The 19548-nt window shown below is 40.5% G+C and overlaps 1 protein-coding gene across 1 annotated transcript in view; it reads left to right on the top strand.

The window, feature by feature from the left end:
- The window catches only part of HOOK1 (hook microtubule tethering protein 1), a 921358-nt gene that overhangs the window by 265840 nt on the left and 635970 nt on the right, over nucleotides 1-19548 (top strand). Inside the window, exon 5 of the mRNA XM_069232567.1 lies at nucleotides 3473-3605. Within this exon, the coding sequence (XP_069088668.1) occupies nucleotides 3473-3605 (133 nt within the window). The remainder of the gene's footprint in view (nucleotides 1-3472; nucleotides 3606-19548) is intronic.

Raw genomic sequence — 19548 nt, 5'->3', positions numbered from 1 at the left:
TCTCCTCCTTTCCAAGATGGCGACTGTTAACATACATATTTATACCGATCGACTTCCGTTATATCGTACATCGCGCCCCAATGCGCAGACACGCAAAGATTTCTACAATTTAAATAGGATCAGATGGTGACCGGGTCATACCTCGCGCTGACCCATGGCGTTAGTCCACAGATTGAGATTCAAGAGGTAAGATCTTGGCTGACATGTGGATATTGAAACACTACATGTCGACGAGCCCCTATAGATCTTGTGAGATGCGGCTTGCCCTGGATTGTGGAGACAATTGTATGTCATAAGTTAATACTTACTAGGTCTCCCACATTATGTGTTTTAGGTTGGAAGAATATTATCATCTATGTATGTTATAACCTACACTCAATGGCATTTCTTGCTATGAACCAGACCTGGAGGATCTATGCATACCAAGGATCTAGTACTCTGGGGGCTCTAGTTAACACTAGGTACTTATATATGGACCTCAATGGCACTCTTTATGACATTTAAATATGAGTGGTTAGAAGGAACTAATGTATTTTCATGTGATCATTATCTCCTAGATCATCCTCTCCACATATGCTTCTAGCAGCCTTAGTGAGTCCCAATGCCACTGAGCTATAAAATTCTAAGTTGGAGTACTAATTGTACCTTTAGAGGTGTGTAACAATATAAGAGGTCTAGAGTAGTTGTCTGATCAATGAATATAGATTAGCTATCTAGCGTATGAGCACCTTGATAGCTGACAATGCTGTCTCACATATTTTGAGTTATTGGGCTGTATTTTGTGAACGTTTGCTCCACTTTGGAATACTACTAATGCATGCACCTCATATTGTGGGGGACACTTTTTGGATACTGTCCCTGGTTACACTCCTCTGTGATTCATTAAAAATGTGCTCTTTGGGCACAGGTCTCACAAGCCTTATGTATATGTCTTTAAGTAATGTTTGTTTACTCTCAGAATATATGATTCACACATAATAAGTGGCGATTGCTACTGTCCCCCCGATAAGTTGGAAAATCGTAGTTGCCCTGAAGAAACGCGCGTTGGCATGGCGTATATAAATCTCATCTGGCATGGCATATTTCAATCTCATCTAGTCATTATCATTGGCTCTTCGGGCAGAATATATATTGGTGTATGAATTGAAAATATGGACTTTTGAACTATAAGAGTCATTTGACCACTTTTATAAAAGGTACTAACCTGATTGAAATTATCAAAGGAACATATAGAGCTGTTATGTATTAGGCGATGGACTTTGATATATTTTCTAATATTGGATTTCATGGTAATATGCATCAGTCTTGGTATGTTTGGGTATGAATGATTTTTTTTTTTTATATGATTTTATATGACTGTATATTTTTTCTTTAGAAGGGGGTGGGGGCGACCGCCGGCACCTATTTGTCTGTATATATTTGTGATGTATTTGGGTTTGTTGAAACTGGTGAAATGTATCAAATTTAGAATGTAATCATACAGATTTGAAGAATAATAAAGAAGACTAGTGTTTATAAATAAGGAATTACATAATTAGACTTGAGAGACATTTATTGAAACTTTAAGAAAATAATATATTCATCTACATATGTTTAATCTTTGAGTAGCCTTGTGTTTATGTTCTTCCCTGGAGAGGCTACCATAAAGTCTCAGGGACCCCCTGGTACTCAATTTGCACCAGTTGTGCTGTCAACTTTATGGGGGCCTTATATGGTACTGCTGCTTGCCTTCCCTTTCTCTACTCTGCCCTCCCACAGGCAGAGAGAGGCAAGTGGAAGGGCTGCCCTCCGTCGCCATTAATGTTTACTATAACTTTGGAACCTCTGGTCTGTGTTATCCGGCAACAGCACGCTTTGTCTGCCTTGCAATTCCAATTGCGGCCTCTGAGTATGCCTTTTTATGCGGACAATATGGGTTATGTCCGGGACCCTCCTGTGCACCTGTCTTCCATGATTAGGGAATACATTAAATTTGAATATTATTCTGGAATGTGTATTAACTAGTTGAAATCTGTTATATTTGCGTTCATACGTGATACTTACCAGTGCTTGCTTGATTTCCCGCTCCTGTGGGTCACAGATCCTGTTAAATACTTAGGAGTATTTACACATAGAGACCTCGAACAAGTAGTCCAGTGTAATTATGGCAGAGCCACCTCAAAGTGGCGGGATGGAAGAAGCTACCGCTTTCATTGGCGGATAGGATAGCAGTCCTAAAAATAGCCATAGTACCTACATTTCTGTATCTGTTGGTCAATATACCCATTTTTTTGCCAGGATATTTCTTCCAGAAATTACACACACTCACTTCCGATTGGAACTTGTGAGTCATCCTCTTCAAATGTTTGCACCAAATATATTACACTTCTGTCAAACTTTACAAATTTGGGGTACAAGAGGATGCAAACTGTAATCCGTGGCGAGAGGAAGGCAGGTTTTTAATACTTGACGTAGCAATAAACCTCCGTCATGCAATATTGGACTGAAGTTACTGCAGCATTAACAGACATCGTGGTGGAGCCAGTGCCCTGTGATCCGGCGATCTGCCTTTTGGGGTTGTTCAAAAGACTTCAGCCCACTAATCGGAGGTTTGTGTCAGTGGCCTTAGTGTTGGCGAAGAGAAGGGTGGCTGTTCACTAGGGTAGTAGGATTAAACCCACCAATAAGAACTGGCTATCGGACATGTCCTATTGCAGATCCCATCAATAACTTTATATGGATGAATTGCCGAAGCTCTTGAGGTCCAAAGTCATATGGGACCCTTTAATGGCGTACCTCTTATCGGCACAGGAGGAACCCTAGGAACTGTATCCCATGGGAGGTATTGGGAGTGTTTGTCTGTTGGGGCTGTTGTGGCTTTAATATAAGAGTAATACGCCACATTTTGTTTCTTTGCCTAGACATACAGATGGGCGGGTGGTCGGGTGTTTGTATGTCTGTTATCATGATTCAGTGTCTTGCACGCTGTGTTCCTTGGCAAACTCAATAAAAAAAAATCTGTCTGCAAGGCCATGCCAGTGATGGCCCATGTCTAAGGGTTCTGCAGTGGTCCAGGTAGAAATAGAAACATGCTCACCATGGCAACCCCTGCACTCATTTAAGTCATTGTGAACGACAGTATGGGGCTTCCAGTAAAAGAAAAATCACCTAACAGCTTACTGTTGGCTGCCTGGTGATAGCTCGTGTTGATGGCTCCGCACTAGATGGCACATTCCATGTGTGAGCACTGGGCATGTCAAGGATGTGTGATTGGATGGCGCTTAATGCTACACAGAACTCTGCTAGTGATTTAAGGGGAATGTAGGAACGCCTTCAGCTACTCAGTGTAGAAAGCACTTTTTTCTACTCCTTATATAATACAATTGCTTTATGTTATTAATGCACATATTTATTTAGTGAAATTGTTTACTTGTTGATAAAACGTGTAGGACATTATTATGTATTTTAATGTTGTCTTTTTTTAAAATTTCAGTTTTTGGGTCAGCAAATTTCAGAATTTCTTCTTCCGGATTTAAATCGGATTGCGGAAAATTGTGATCCTACGGAACTCGGCCGATTGCTGCAGCTTATTTTAGGCTGTGCAGTTAACTGTGGAAAAAAACAAGGTACTGTATGCAGTGTCTTTTATTTTTATTTGTGAAAGAGATAAATAACAATGGCTGGGGCGACGTCATTTTGTAATGGACATTTTATAGCGCAGTTTCGAGATAAATATAACAGTTCTACATGTAAGGAACTTTCACTTAAATGTGTATTTTTGCAATGTAGACAGCTTTATTTTTTTACAGTTTCCAATTTGGGCTTCGGGAGAAAAGAGACATTTCATCCAGTCATCTTCATGTTTTCCAGAAATCTTTTCCCCTCTTGTGTGTGAACATTATGGCGCTGGATGAGGACTGGGAAGGGACAGAACAAATATTAGTTTTTCTACTGCCCCAATGGTGGCTGAATCCCTACGTGTAGAAAGGCCCCTTGGAGTAGTTTGTTGTGATTCATAGAGCTGAGTGCCTGTAAAGCCCTATTCTTTGGGACATGCTAGCCAGCTCAATTGTCATCGTCTGGTTCTCTGTACACAAAGGCTCAACATGTCTCTGTAGATTGGTTAGGACCTTTTACAAGTCTAGAAATAAAATAAATTCTTTATCAATGCTGCCTCGATGATATGCATCCTTAGGTGGCGTATTAAGTCAAGGATCCAGTACATTCTTTTGTCAGCGAGTGTCGCAGAAGTAGCCGGGACCCTTGAATCCCCTCAGTCCGTTCCAACTCAAGTCCGAATGGATGTTAATCATAGAAATGCTAAATCACCCGAGAAGAGGCGGGTCAGAATTTAATAACATATTAATAAACTGAAATAGACCAAATGAGCTTCCGCATAGAGAGAAGATGAACACTGATTAGTGGTGCAGTGTATTGGTTTTCCGTATCTCTGACTCTACTTTCCGTTCAGTTAGATGAATTGTATTCTCTCTTTTACAGTTTGAACTCTCTTGTTAGATTTCAGTACATGTTCATCGAAAGGTTTTGACAAACTTATAAAAATACATATAGTCAGGCATCACCACCGAAAGGAAATAAAAAACAGAAACACAAACAAACTCATTCCACCAAAGGTCCAGCTAATTGAATATAAAGTCTATATCTGATAAAGACTTCGAGTTGCTGATTCTTCCTTATTTTACACTATTCCCCAGACTGGATCTAGAATTTCTTTTGGAGCAATTTTCGGTGGCGTTGTTCGGCTTCACGTGGCATCAGCAGTGTCATCCACTGCAGAAGTGACGTGCATGGTGCCTATTAACGCGCCACTCCAGTGCGCTTACCTTAGTTCCTTCTTTGCCGCGCCATCAGCGTGGATCTGGATTGAGCTCCCCTCAGTCATTTTTTGACTGAAGTAGAACTTTTTGTCGATGACTAGTGTGCCTTTTTTGCTACTTTTTGCCTCAGTGTCTGTTTTGCTTTCCTTCTCTTATCTTATGACCGAGCTGACAAAACTTCTCTGGAATGCACTTCTTAGTTTAAAGAAGACAATTATTATTATTACTTTACCACGAGGTTCCTGAAAGACGAGATTAGTAGGTTGGAAGCACACGTTTAAAAATAGTCGCAGCAATGAAAGCAAAATATGTCAAAGTACTTCTCAATTACAATGTACACAGCAAATACATATGATTATATGATAGCATAACTTCAAAGCAAAGAATAAAAGACAAAATTTCATCACCGTAGGGCCTATCACTGCTCGTCATCCTTCTCATGCCTGCAAGTTGATGACTCCTGTTCAACTGGGAGAAGGAGATTTTCCACCCAAACGGGAGGCCAGGCAGCTGACGTCCGCTCCTGACTGAAGTCCTGGAGAATCTCCCCTTGCTGCTGCCCAGGGACACCGTTAAAAGAGCCTGGCCCCTTCCTCTCAGACCTGGGAAATAAAACAAGCCATTGGAGATTGGCCAGATCTCCTAAGCCTCTCCTCTTCCCAAGGCTGAGCAGAAAGGAAAACACCAAATATACGCTCGCTTATCACGTTAGGGTTCGTGTGAATTCAATTTGAAAAACACAGCTTGGTCTACCATGTGGAAAAACACAGCTCATCTGCAATGTCTCAACTGCAATGTCTAACTCCACATTAAAGCCAATAGGCAGTTAACCTAAATACCAAATGTAACGTCTAATGCCATGTTAAAGCCAATAGGCAGCTAAACTGAATACAGAGTGTAATGTGCTCCTGATAAACATTGAACAACTAATATGCGCAGTGGTGAAACACAAAAGTCATTGGTCAAACACAATTAATAGCATAACATCTCCACCCTATGACCAATGACTTTCTCTTATTTCAAACAAAAACAAAAAACAAAAACAAACAAAAAAAAAAAAAAAACATTATATTCGAATGATAAAAGCAATCACTGTAAAGCAATGGAAGTGGATTAACATATTGATCTCATAACCTTTGAAATCAGATACATCTACAATGAAAAGACTGAAGCTTATATACTCTGATTGGGATAATAACTGATTGAACAGTGTCTCTAAAACAGCAAGTTGATGTAGCATGAGTTCTACTCATGTAAAGGTACACGGTCCACCTGAAAGGTTTGCTGGAATGTAAGCAAAAGTAGGAGTTCCACACGAAAAAACACAGAGAGTTAACTGGCGATGTTGCTTAGTTCCAGTGGAAGAATGTAATCAAACAAGTTGACAAACTTTATATTGATCCCATGTAGAACTTGAACTGAAGGCGCCAGTTGCGCAAAATGGATCCATGGGGTTTGTACTTTAATCAATCTGGTTCAGATTGGGGGGCGGTCCCTCCCCCGACCCCACACGCACACACCCAAAGGGAGACCACACAGAACACTCATGGTCAGTGGTGAGTCGTGGTAGGATCTGCAAAATAAAAAAGTATGACTTTTCTTGCAAATAACATTTGTCATCTGAAATGTGCCCTTCTTCTTCCTTTCCTTATTTTATAATCAGCAGGACGTTATTGGGGCCCTTTGTTATGATTTCTGCAGGTTCTGGAGGGTCATTTGGGGATTCAACCCACACCTTAGCACTGAGGTTTTTAATCTGCTGCACCACAGCTTCCCCTTCCTTGCACTGTCAGAAGGGCTGGGGCAGACTCCTTCTTTACCAAACCTCCATTCATTGCACTTATGACAATTTGGGCAATTCTGTCTCCAATCTGTATGAATAAATCAGATTATTTTCTAGTTATCAGCATAACTTTGATTTCTCCTTGGTAATCTGCAGCAATCACTCCCCCTAAAACCTGATCAATTTGCCATATCTGTCCTGGTAACTTTCCTCTCCCCAACTGATCTTTGACTGTTAGTGGGACAGATCTCTGTTGTGCGTGCTGACAAATAGGACATTGCAAAATCATTTTCTTTATCAAATGTAGGGGAATGTGCATCTCTCTAATCTCTGCCCGCCTGAAAGTGGTTGTTTCTCCCAGATGTCCACATTTGTGGTGCACCCACTTAGCCATCCCCACTAAGTCAGAATTCTGGGTGGACACTTCTGTCTCTGAATTTTTCTCTTTAACATCTGTAAGGGAATTGAACCAGTTATGTGCAAGCCATGTGGAAAACCAAACAGCTAATCCATTGGCAGTGAACCAAGAATCAGTGTAAAAATGACACGTCCCAAGCAGCTCTTGATTTAAAGTCTGACACACATTATACAACTCTGCATATTGGTTACTTTTTCCTTCTCCTGTGGTAGACGACAACTTTTCAGTAACTGGAATGTATAACACTGCTTTCCATTGTCTTTTAGTACTCATGCATTTCAATGAATCATTAGTCAAACAAACACGCTTTTTATCCTCAGGGGACAAGAATTCAAGTGGTGCACTCAATTTCACTAGTGACTCTTTTACCTGTGACACCCACTGCACCCTCTCCTCATCCTGTACAGGGGCTTGTGACACCTGTACAGGGGCTTGTGACACCTGTTCATGTAGGGCTGCAGTGACTCGAGCCCTGTTTTGTATGTCCCAGATCCAGTGTATGATACTAGCCTCCTGTGCCTGTCCTGTACTGTGAGATTTAGGTGAACTCATCACCCAGTGCATGCTTGATATTTCAGGTTTCAGAATTACATTATCATTTAATGTCATTTGCTCAGTATTCACTAGAGCCCAATAACAAGTCAAAAGCTGTTTTTCAAAAGGAGTACAGCGCTCCACAAAGTCAGATAGTTTTCTAATCCAAAATTCCAGGGGCACTCTTGTCATCCCCTGTCTGTGCCACATACTCAAGGTGGCAAATTGTTCCTGGTTTACATGCAAATCAGTGTTTCCCTCTTGCACTGTGCATAAATCTAAAGTCTGTTGACTCAGATGAGGGCTATACTGTTTCCAAAAATCAAACAAGCTTGTGAAACTCGGTGTCTCTTGCTTAGTGCAAATAGTAAGAAACTCTAAAATATTTTGTTTTACCTGTGACAACATTTGTCTATTTTCTGGATTCCACTGAATTCCCAGAAACTGCACATTTTGCGACAGTACTGCTGCCTTGTCTGAATTAATTTTAAACATCGTACTTTGCAAAAGCGGTCTGAATATAACATTCTCAACTTTGTGCTCAGTGTAATCTTTTAAGGAATGCACTTCAACTGCCAACAACCGTGGGCTTCTCTGCACACTGTGATCTACGCCCTTCTCAAGAGGCTCACACTGGCCCCCACCTTTTTTAACCTCCTCATTACTGGAATGGGAAAAGCCAGATTCTCCTAAAATAGTTTGATAGATTTCAGCATTATCTTGCAATAATTTGTTCTGGCTAATTTGCTCACGCAAATTCTTATTTTCATGTTCTAACTGCTTTCATCTCTCATGCATTTTTCTGTAAGCAGACAAAAGTATCCAAACCCTTCTGTCAAGAACAAAAGGGACATCATTTCTTTCAAAAAGCACATTTTCTACATATGAAAACACTTTTGCTTTATCCAAACACTCATCCCAAGACTCACAAAGTCCTGCTAAACAAGAAAACATGTTTCTCACAGCACCATAAGGCAGTTTAACTTCACATGCATTTTCAAACATGGTCTGCCGTGCTTCTTTAATCCTCTAAACAACAAAAACAATTACACTTTTAAATAGTGCACTTCCAAGCTCCAATTCGACTCCCAGACTGTTGACTAACGCCAAAATGTTTTGCTTTCCTTCTCCTATCTTATGACCGAGCTGACAAAACGTCTCTGGAATGCACTTCTTAGTTTAAAGAAGACATTTATTATTATTACTTCACCAGGAGGTTCCTGAAAGACGAGATTAGTAGGTCGGAAGCACATGTTTAAAAGTAGTTGCAGCAATGAAAGCAAAATATATCAAAGTACTTCTCAATTGCAATGTACACAGCAAATACATGTGATTATATTATAGTATAACTTCAAAGCAAAGAATAAAAGTCAAAATTTCATCACCGTAGGGCCTATCACTGCTCGTCATCCTTCTCATGCCTGCAAGTTGATGACTCCTGTTCAACTGCGAGAAGGAGATTTTCCACCCAAACGGGAGGCCAGGCAGCTGACGTCCACTCCTGACTGAAGTCCTGGAGAATCTCCCCTTGCTGCTGCACAGGGACACCGTTAAAAGAGCCTGGCCCCTTCTTCTCAGACCTGGGAAATAAAACAAGCCATTGGAGACTGGCCAGATCTCCTAAGCCTCTCCTCTTCCCAAGGCTGAGCAGAAAGGAAAAGACCAAATATACACTCTCTTATCACATTAGGGTTCGTGTGAATTCAATTTGAAAAACACAGTTTGGTCTACCATGTGGAAAAACACAGCTCATCTGCAATGTCTCAACTGCAGTGTCTAACTCCACGTTAAAGCCAATAAGCAGCTATCCTAAATACCAAATGTAATGTCTAATGCCATGTTAAAGCCAATAGGCAGCTAAACTGAATACAGAATGTAATGACTAAGGCCACGTTAAAGCCAATAGGCAGCTAAACTGAATACAGAATGTAATGTCTAATGCCATGTTAAAGCCAATAGGCAGCTAAACTGAATTACAAAATGTAATGTGCTCCTGATGAACATTGAACAACTAATATGCGCAGGGGTGAAACACAAAGTCATTGGTCAAACACAATAGCATAACATTGTCCCCGAAGAAATCCCCCGGTTAAAACCTTGTGGGGCCTGTCATCAACAGATGTTTTGACAGACCTCCACTTGGTCTGCCTGTGGTGTCTTAAAAAAGACTTCAACTCCGCATCATTTGTGGAGTGCAGGAAAAAACCCAAAGGTAACCTCAGACCGTCCATGAAACTTTTGATGCATGACATGTGACTCCATACCGCTTGAGATCCTGTTCGCGTGAGAGGTCTCATGACCGCTTCCGGAGTTGCTTGCGTCCGTTCTCGTTCCACTCCAAGACTTCATTTGGCAAGTCCCACAAGAAGATGTCCAAGAAGTCTAAGTGCTCTTTGACGTCTCCCCTTCACTCCCATTTTTCAGACAACACAAGGGAACAATGCCACAAATCTCGACCCCTCTTGCAGGTGGTCCCTGTGCAGCCCTGATTGGAAACTGGCTTTGCTCAGTGCTTCCCTGAATTTTCTGGAGCTAAACCGACCCCTGCCCAACCCCAAAGGTTTTACGATGCCATGATCCTCATTTTTGGGAGTTCGAATCTCTCTGGAGCACATTCGGGTCCCACAGGTCTGGAAGGGTCTTCAGCTACAGCTCCGCCGGCGGCAGTGGTCTCCTTAAGATCTGTTGCTGGATCCAAATTGGCCCGGGAACTGACTTCGCCACCTCTTCTGGGGACCATTCCAGTGGTGCCGGGAACGGCACTGTTGACACCCATTGGCTGTGCCAAACCCATTGTGATTCCAGACTCTGATACGGAGGTGGACCGACGTCGCTTCCGGCTCCGACCTGGCGTACACAGCCTGAATTGGAGACAGAGCCCTATTACTCTGAAGGGCTCATTGAAGAACATGAGAGAAGGGGATTTGAGGATCCCTATTTCTACACTGGCCACTAGCAGTGGGCCAGTGTCTGATGTTCTCAGACCCTAAAATTTCATGTCTGAAAATAGCAACTACTGGTAGTATCTTACAGGATCCCCCAGTAATAATGTATCTCATAGGATCCCCCTCTAATATTGCTCTGCCACACTCTTAATGAGGGCCAGTGTATTGTTTTTCAATGTTTTGTGTGCTGCTTATGAAACCTTCTCACACTTTTTTTGAGTTTGGCGTGGTTAGCACTGCTCTAATCCTGTGCTTAAAATAATCTCTGCTTGAAAAACAGGCATTTGATGTAAGCAGTTTGAGTGTTGATGGTAGACTAAAGTGCTCCATATAATGGAACTGCTCTCTGCCTCAAACTTACTTGGGATCTACCAAGGGTTCCCTACCTTATTTCATATATATATATATATATATATATATATATATATATATATATATATATATAGACAAAAATTAAAAGGGTGTTATATTTTGGTGAAAATGTCAGTTAAAACATATTGCTTTGAAAGACCAAACAACTGAAATTCACTAGTTATATTTATCTCAAGTAAGTATAACTTGTCCCCTAAAGTAACTATAACTCACACCCCAACCATGCACAGTGTTGTCATCAATGATGTCATTTCTCATCCTGCAGTGATATTATCAGTCATGTCATAGAAGATGTCATGAGTGATGAAATATGTAAAGTAATTAGCAGTGCCTGGCAAAATTAGGTTAGTTAATTTAGGGCACGAGTTATAGTAACTTGTGATAACTGTAGCTGGTGAATTTTAGTAGTTTTGTTAGTTTAAAGCGGTATATTTTTTAACTGATATTTTTACCTAACTATAATGTTGCATTAGCCTTTGTTTTTTCAGTGAATTTCTAAGGTTTTGTTAAGTGCAAAATAAAATATGATTACCTAACTGTAACATTCCTTTAAACTTTGTTTTTTAAGTGAATTTGTAGGATTTTTTGTGACGTAAAGTAATATTTTATTACCATATGCCCAATCCCCGGTGTGTATGTACTGCTGACTATGTGATGTTACAGTATAAAGGGTTCTCTTTTAAGTAAGGCAGACCTACTTACTTTTCAACGGGTCATAACAACAAAATATAACAAGCATTTGCAATGGGTCTCGTGTTTACTCGAGTTAAAGCTATTAGCATTGTAACTGGACTTTTCTTGCCGCATAAACTGAAAAGAAAAACAGTTTCACATAAGCGAGCCGACGGCCGCCATGAGCACAAAGCAAACAGAAGTTTGCTCTCGGTGAAACGTATCGGCAAAAGTGCAATTATCCATGTAACCAGCAAAAGTGCAAATATCCATGTAACAGGCTCCATGTCATACAAATTGGTCGACTACTGCCCAGCGAGATTGCGCTGCCTACGAAATTTAAGAGAAAAAGTAGTCCAGAAACCATACAGAAAACATGGAGCCTCATATGTTTTCAGTAGTTGGCCGGTGCGCTTGAGGCAGGCTAAATGCAAGAAAAGGCATTACGTATACCTGCCTTTCACTAATTAAATCAAACTAATTTTAAAAGGCAAGCCCACGAACAAACCAATAGTTATAAAGTAAGGTTTCATATTAAGGTGTAGGTTAGCATAGGGTCAGTACACTTACTCTTAAATCTATTTTACTCAATGTAGTGGTGATCTCAGAAATGGTAATCTCAAAATTGGTAATCCCTGCAGTGGTAATCTCAGTGGTAGTAAACACAGTAGTGGTAATCGCTGTAGTGGTAATCCCTGGAGTGGTAATCTCAGAGGTAGTAATCACAGTAGTGGTAATATCAGTAGTGGTAATCTCAGGATAGTAATCACAGCAGTGGTAATCTCAGCAATGTTAATCCCTGCAGTGGTAATCTCAGAGGTCGTAATCCCAGTAGTGATAATCTCAGCAATGGTAATCCCTGCAGTAATAATTTCAACTGTGGTAATCTCAGCAGAGGTAATACCTGCACTGGTAATCTCAGAGGTAGTAATCACAGTAGTGGTAACCTCAGCAGTGGTAATCTCAGAGGTAGTACAGTAGTGGTAATCTCAGAGTTAGTAATCACAGTAGTGGTAATATCATTAGTGGCAATCTCAGTGGTAGGAATCAGCGGTAATCTCAGCAGTGGTAATCCCTGAAGTAGTAATCCCAGTAGGGGTAATCTCAGCAATGGGAATCCCTACAGTGATAATTTCAACTGTGGTAATCTCAGCAGAGATAATACCTGCACTGATAATCTCAGAGTTAGTAATCACAGTAGTGGTAACGTCAGCAGTGCTAACCCCTGCAGGGTAATGTTAGAGGTAGTAATCACAGTAGTAATCTCAGCAGTGGCAATCCTGCAGTGGTACTCTCAGAGGTAGTAATCACAGTCGTGGTAATTCAGCAGTGGTAATCCCTACTGTGGTAATCTCAGAGGTAGCAATCACAGTAAAGGTAATCTCAACAGTGGTTGTCCCTGCAGGGGTAATGTCGGAGGTGTTAATCACAATAGTGGTAATCGTTGCAATGGTAATTTCAAAGGTGGTAATCTCATCAGAGGTAATCTTTGTACTGGTGATCTCAGAGGTAGTAATCACAGTAGTGGTAATCCCTGCAGTGGTAATCTCTGCAGTGGTAATCTCAGTAGTGGTAATCTCAGAGGTAGTAATCCCAGTAGTGGAAAACTCAGTATAGGTAATCCGTGCAGGGGTAATCTCAGGTAGTAATTACAGTAGTGGTAATATCAGCAGTGTTAACCTTGGAGTTAGTAATCACAGTAATGGTAATGTCAGCAGTGGTAATCCCTGTAGTGGTAACCTCAGAGGTAGTAATAACAGTAGTGGTAACCTCAGGAGTGGTAATCCCTGCAGTGGTAATATCAGAGGGGCTCATTTCAATGTAGTAGATTCTATGTAGCGTTATATGGACTCCGTTGTATTTTAGGTGGTGACATACAACCCTTCATGCTGGGTCCTCGGTCTGATATGTTCCTTGCATTCGCGTGTGAATAACGCTTAAACATTTTCTGTTTATAACGCGCTTCCCTGAAGAGCATGTTTTAAACCACTTCCTCCTCAGCAAGAAAAAGGACCTCTGAACTGAATACAGCACAGCGCTTTCCTGACGGGCACCATCCTCATCTAAAGGTAACCATCTTTATTTGTTTCGTTTTTACTCAGCAGACTAGGGCCTTATAAAACAATGGGACTTGGATAGAATCTATTTCACAAGCATTTGCAATGTAATGGTCCTTCGTTTACTCGAGTTAAAGCTATTAGCGTTGTAAACTCCTAACCAGACTTTTCTTGCCACATAAACTGAAAAGTAAAACAGTTTAACATAAGCGAGCCCAAAGCTACCATGAGCGCAAAGCAAGCACACAAAATGAAACAGAAGTCCGCTCACAGTGAAACGTATGGGCAGAAGTGCAATTATCCACGTAACTGGCAAAAGTGCAATTATCCATGTAACCACAAAAGTACAATTATCCATGTAACAGGGTTGATGTCATGCAAAGCGCTTGACTTCTGCCCATCGAGATCGCGCTGCCTGCGAAATGAAGAGAACAAATAGTGCAGAAACCATATGGAAAACATGGAGCCTTGTATGTTTTTAGTAGATGGCCGGTGTACTCGAGGCGGGCTAAACAGAAAAGGCATGGCGTATGCATGTGATAATGCGTCCCTTTATGATAATTTATCACACATCAGGACTCGTTTTAGGCCAATGAATCTTTTGACCCAGTTGAGAGACACTTTAGGACGAGATAGCTAATCAATATGTCAATCAATACGTCTATGATGTCATCAATACGTCAAAAGTCAAAGTCATTAATCAATTCAAAACACTACCATGACCTTTCAGTCATGAATAACCACACCAGTTTAGTCGAATTTTATGAGTTTTATTCCCTATTGCTTACAAATCTAAAAGCAGGTGGGTTGATCTCAAAACCAAGAAACATATTAGCATAGTCACAATATGGCAACTTTGGTAAGATTTCATTAAGGCGAGAATCACAAACATCAGAACATAACACTGCATGAACATAGATCAATTTAGCAGAGTGTCAATAACGCGTCAGTTCAACAAAGCATAGATTCGGTTGTTTGTGTATTTGCGTCAGTTTAGTGAACACCTGTCCTAACCACTAATTAGCATTAGCATATTGGGCTTCATGCAAAACGATTTAGAACACCAATTTGGAAAACATCTAACTATGGTCTCTGTCAAAAGTAAGCAGTTGGTATCTAGAAAGGAAAAGCAAACAGACAAATCACATATGCATTGTCATAATTACCCTCCAAAGATTAGGTCAGCACACAGGTTCAGTCTTCATCTTCAGGACATCAGTCAAATCGCCATCTGTCAGAACTCAGCTCCGGGGTAAAAGGGCACTTCCCTCATAAGGAGGTAAAGTGTAATATGGACAATCTAAGGAAAGGGATGGTTCTAAGTGAACCAATACGTCACCAAACAGAGTGACAAAGTTTCTGGATAAAATCAGTAGCATTCCCTAACCCAACCTAAATGGCTCCCCGTGTCATGGGTTTTTATCCCTTTCACGTTGTACATTCCCCCAAAATTCTGTTGGACGATTGTTATACCCTACTATCTTTAACCTATCAGAAAACACATTAGGTCACCTATCTTTCACCCCATATTATTTTACAAGTCTCTCATTGGTTCTCCTATTCGATGTCTTAAGAAGTGGCACGTCCGGTATGATTTCATCTTTTTGTAATTCTTTGCACATCTTTTGGTCAATAGCTCCATTGTCTTCACCGGTTTGAATGACCTTGTACATTACATTAATCTTCACTGTTTCATTTTGTTTTAATATCACCCTACAAGCAATGAAAAATGCATGGGAACGGATCTAGCATGATTACATTCGTCTTCTAGTTTGAAGAAAAACAAGAGGTTGTGTCCTTTTGTGAGTCAGCACACTGCAAGATAGGAAAAATACATTATTTAATATGAGAGCCAAGCAGCTAAGCTTCGGCTCATGCTAACTTAAGGCCTATAAGGATTTCAGCACAAATTCAATAATACAATCATTAATAATTAGTATAAACTTATTCAATATAATAAGACATAAAACATTTTAGTTATCAATATTAGTCTACGTATACATTGGTGGCCACTCCCCGTGGTCACATTTCAGGTGCGCGTTTAAGCAAAATTACTATTACAGTTTCTATGCGGCATTATCACACATTAATTCATAAACATTTATGTTAATATAGATTATATATATAAGCTACGCTCTCTCACATGAGTTCCACTAATGAAATCAAGCTAATTTCAAAAGGCAAGTCCATGAACCAACCAAACGGATGGGCTTGACATGGGTGTGTTTAAAAGCCCTCAGAGAGATTACACCAGGGATGGAGCGAGTTATGCTCGACCCTAAAAAGTGGGTCTATTTGCTTCATCAAGAGGTCATCTCAACATATATACAGCAGACCTACTGTCCTTGTAAAAAAAATCACCAATAATTATAATAAAATGTATGTTTCATTTATTCAAATGTATGTTTCATTTATTCACACATTTATGCACACAATGCTGTGTTTAATAAAAGTGTTCTTATATATAATTTAATAAAGGTTTATTAAAAAGAATCAACATGTCTTTGAGTCTGTCTTTTAGCATTTTTCGGCCCACAAAATGTAGCCATAAAAACAACCACAAGATGGACCTGCACTCCAGCTAGGAGTGCTTTAAAAATATGGTAAACTCTCCTGGGGATTTAATGACCCAGGAGACTTCCTTTTTTTTTTTCTTTTTTTTTTTTTATGATGCTGGCGGACTGATGCACAGGTTGCAGCCCCCACACTATTAAAAAAATGCTTGGTGCTGCTCCTGTATCTTCTAGGTACACCACCAGAATCAAAAAAACATTCTGTAAAAATCCTTGCAGGCCATTATGGAGCACACCATGCCAAACAAGTGAAAATAAGTGAGCGGCTCATGCAGCGCATTTATTATTCTTTCATTTTTTTATTTTTAGTTTTTGGGTATCCTGGTGCCCACCCCACCACATTTTTTATAGTGGGGGCTGCAGGGCTTCCAAAGCCCCCGCAGCCTCACCAGGTCACCTGCCGTCACCAATCTCTTGTGGAACAGGAGACGGCATTGTCCCACCTAGCAGTAGCAATTTTAGTTTTGCTTCTTGACACATTCTCGGTAGAATGGCACTTTATAAAAATTGGAAATTAAAAAAAACTGAAGAGGACTCTGATGATTATATACTACCCCGTTTTAGTCACCTATTGGTATTTTTTCTCTTTATTCACTTAATTTTACTCTAAAGTCTAACCATTTACCAGAGTACCTCAAGCAACCTTATATCACATATTTTATGTGCGAGGAATACTTACAGAGTGCCAGTGCTTCAACTTTTAGGAGTTATTACTATTTCACTCTGTATTGGATATAAAGCTTGTGTAGAGAAAGTGACGTAAAGCTATATATTTTGAAGCATTTGCAATTTCATGTATCTCGGTGTCTGCCTACGATATTTCAAATGTAATCTGTAAATGGGGTCCAGACTACCCATTTTTCCTTTATAACTATGCTCTAATTCTGGTGCCCCCACGTCATCGCCCATGGTTGTGAAAACCGTAAGAGAATGGTAAATGCTTGCTAACAGACCAGTACGTGGAAGTGCAATGTATGGTTAAATGAGAGCGCACATCTCATCAACTGCTATATTTGTAAAACACATCTCTTCAGCAGAACTGAAGGAGAGGAGGAACCGCCACCATAATGCGCAACAGCTTGAGGGCTGACACAGGTTCATTCAGACTCGCGCCACCCAGGCGTTGCTCATGAACCTTTTTAAATAAAGATGTGCCCTTCACTTTATTTCACAGCACTCTTAAGTACTGCAAAATTGGGATGTTTGATCGCTTCCTTGTCTTGTAGACCGTTAAGTATTGATTATTCACAGTCACACTGAAAGTTACCATTGTCCTAAAATATATCTGATTCGTAGAGACTCAGCATAACGTAACACATGTATTTGTAAGGCGACCATTCACCCTTTAGAGAACCATGGCATTTAATAATAGGTGTTTATTTGTATCCAACTCAGTGGTACTCATTGTATCATCCTCAGAAGGATGAAACGCTGAGCCGGACCACTGGTATTCCGACCTTTGACGATTAGCTCAAAGGCATTTTTGTAGCGGATGTGTTAGCCACCTATTTTAGCTAGTACCTTTGCAATTAAAATGACACCATCTGGCAGTGCGGATATTTATTTATTTATTAAAACGGCCACTATGCAGAGTCACATGACTCTTTATTCCTATGTTGAATACAGGTGAATTTGCATTGATTTTTGTGCCCATTTACACTCCTGTTTCCTTCGTCTACATTTAATTTTCATCTCTCGTTTGAGGTTTGAAGCAAAACAAATCTTGAATATGTGTCAATTTTAAGAAAGTAGGGCCAACAGGGTGCTTTGGAGATGGAAAGCACTATTATTATTGTGCGTGTAGCGGAAATGTAAGCGATATAATAGTGCCGTAATCATCCGACTTGTCTCAACGAGGACTGCCATTTTTTTAGAGAATTCTGGTGCTTTCCTGCAACTGTTCCAACCCATTCATGCATCATCAAACACAATTGCACATTCTAGTTCTGGAGGCTTGTGAGTTGGTGATTTTTGTTGATGAGTATATAGATTTAGCTTGTATGTTCCTACGAGGGAGAGATTTTCTTTTACTAGACGGACACTGAATATAACTCATGCGTTGGTGATTATGGCAAGGTCAGAATCATTTTCAGCTCATTAAAGAAAACCTGTTTCTTCTTTAAATATAATCAGTGAGGTTACCCAAGCAATATAGCAGGAAGTAAGTGAATTAGAAAAATGCCTGTTAAGAATAATACTTTCTTTTCAGATTCAAAGATAGGCATGTATGTGTGTTTGTGTGCGCGTGTAGGTGTATTCTGAACCTTGCGTGAATCTGAGCACATCCTTCTGCCTTGCTATTGTCTCTTTTGAGACCAGGCCCTATTGGGTGTGTTGGAAAGTTGCCCTTTCTGCGGGGTCAACCCCTTTTTTTGGTCTTTTTGACGAATCCTGTTTTTTGGTGGCTTTAGATGTCAGTGCATTTGACCCCTGCTAAACAGTGATAAATTGTGTGCGCTCCTCCTGGTCTTTAAACATGGTACAATTGGTACACCCAAATTGGCACATTTAATTTACTTGTCAGTCCCTAGTAAATGGTACTAACTGTATAAGGAGCCAGTAAAATAAATGCCACTAGTGAACTGCCGCACTCATTCTCCCTCCCACTGCAGTAGCCATGTAAAGTTTGCGCCCAGGCCTCCCACTGCATGCAGAGTGTGCAGTTTTAAGCTTTCATTTCACCCTGGAAAAATAAACATTTTGCCAGGCCTAAGAGACCTTCCTTCTTAATACCTATAAATCACCACTAAGTTAGTCCCTAAAATAACATAGGGCAGAGTGCATGGTATTTGAAAGCAGGGCATGCATATTTAATGTTTTTCATGTCCTGGTAGTAAAAAACCTCCTTAGTAGTTTTTCACTGTGGCAAAGCCAACACTGATTTACACTATTCCATGGAATATGTGCTACATTTAGTTTGGGAATAACTAGGGAAATGGATCAGGCGTATTTTAATAGTAATTTAAAATCTGCCTTTATGCTTAAGTTGGATAATATATTAAGGAACAAACACTTTCAGAAACCTATCTGTTTCTACCCCAAATCAAAAACCTATCCTACCAGCTTCCAGTTGTCACTTGACCTCTTATGGCTGCTATGGAGTGAGATGTGAATGTCTCCCACATGTGGGGAGGTGTCTTCCATGTGTAGAAAGACCTGGTGGCTCTGTCCAGCACCTTCCTGAGCTTCAAAGGATGCCACACTGTCACTGGCAGATGTAGTTCACACCTGGACATGCCCCCCTTTTGTCTTCCTAGATAGCCATGCTACAAACCTAGTGGGCGGTGGAGCTACCCCATAACTAGTTTGGAGTGACCTGAGGAGGGGTTTGCCTTTTTCCATAAATAGGCGACCTCTGGATGGGCACAGGGACAAGA

This window comes from Pleurodeles waltl, chromosome 4_2, assembly GCF_031143425.1.
Source record: "Pleurodeles waltl isolate 20211129_DDA chromosome 4_2, aPleWal1.hap1.20221129, whole genome shotgun sequence".
NCBI classification, from domain to species: Eukaryota; Metazoa; Chordata; class Amphibia; order Caudata; family Salamandridae; genus Pleurodeles; species Pleurodeles waltl.
Note: the sequence above shows the minus strand (reverse complement) of the source record. Positions and strands in the feature narration are given on the sequence as shown.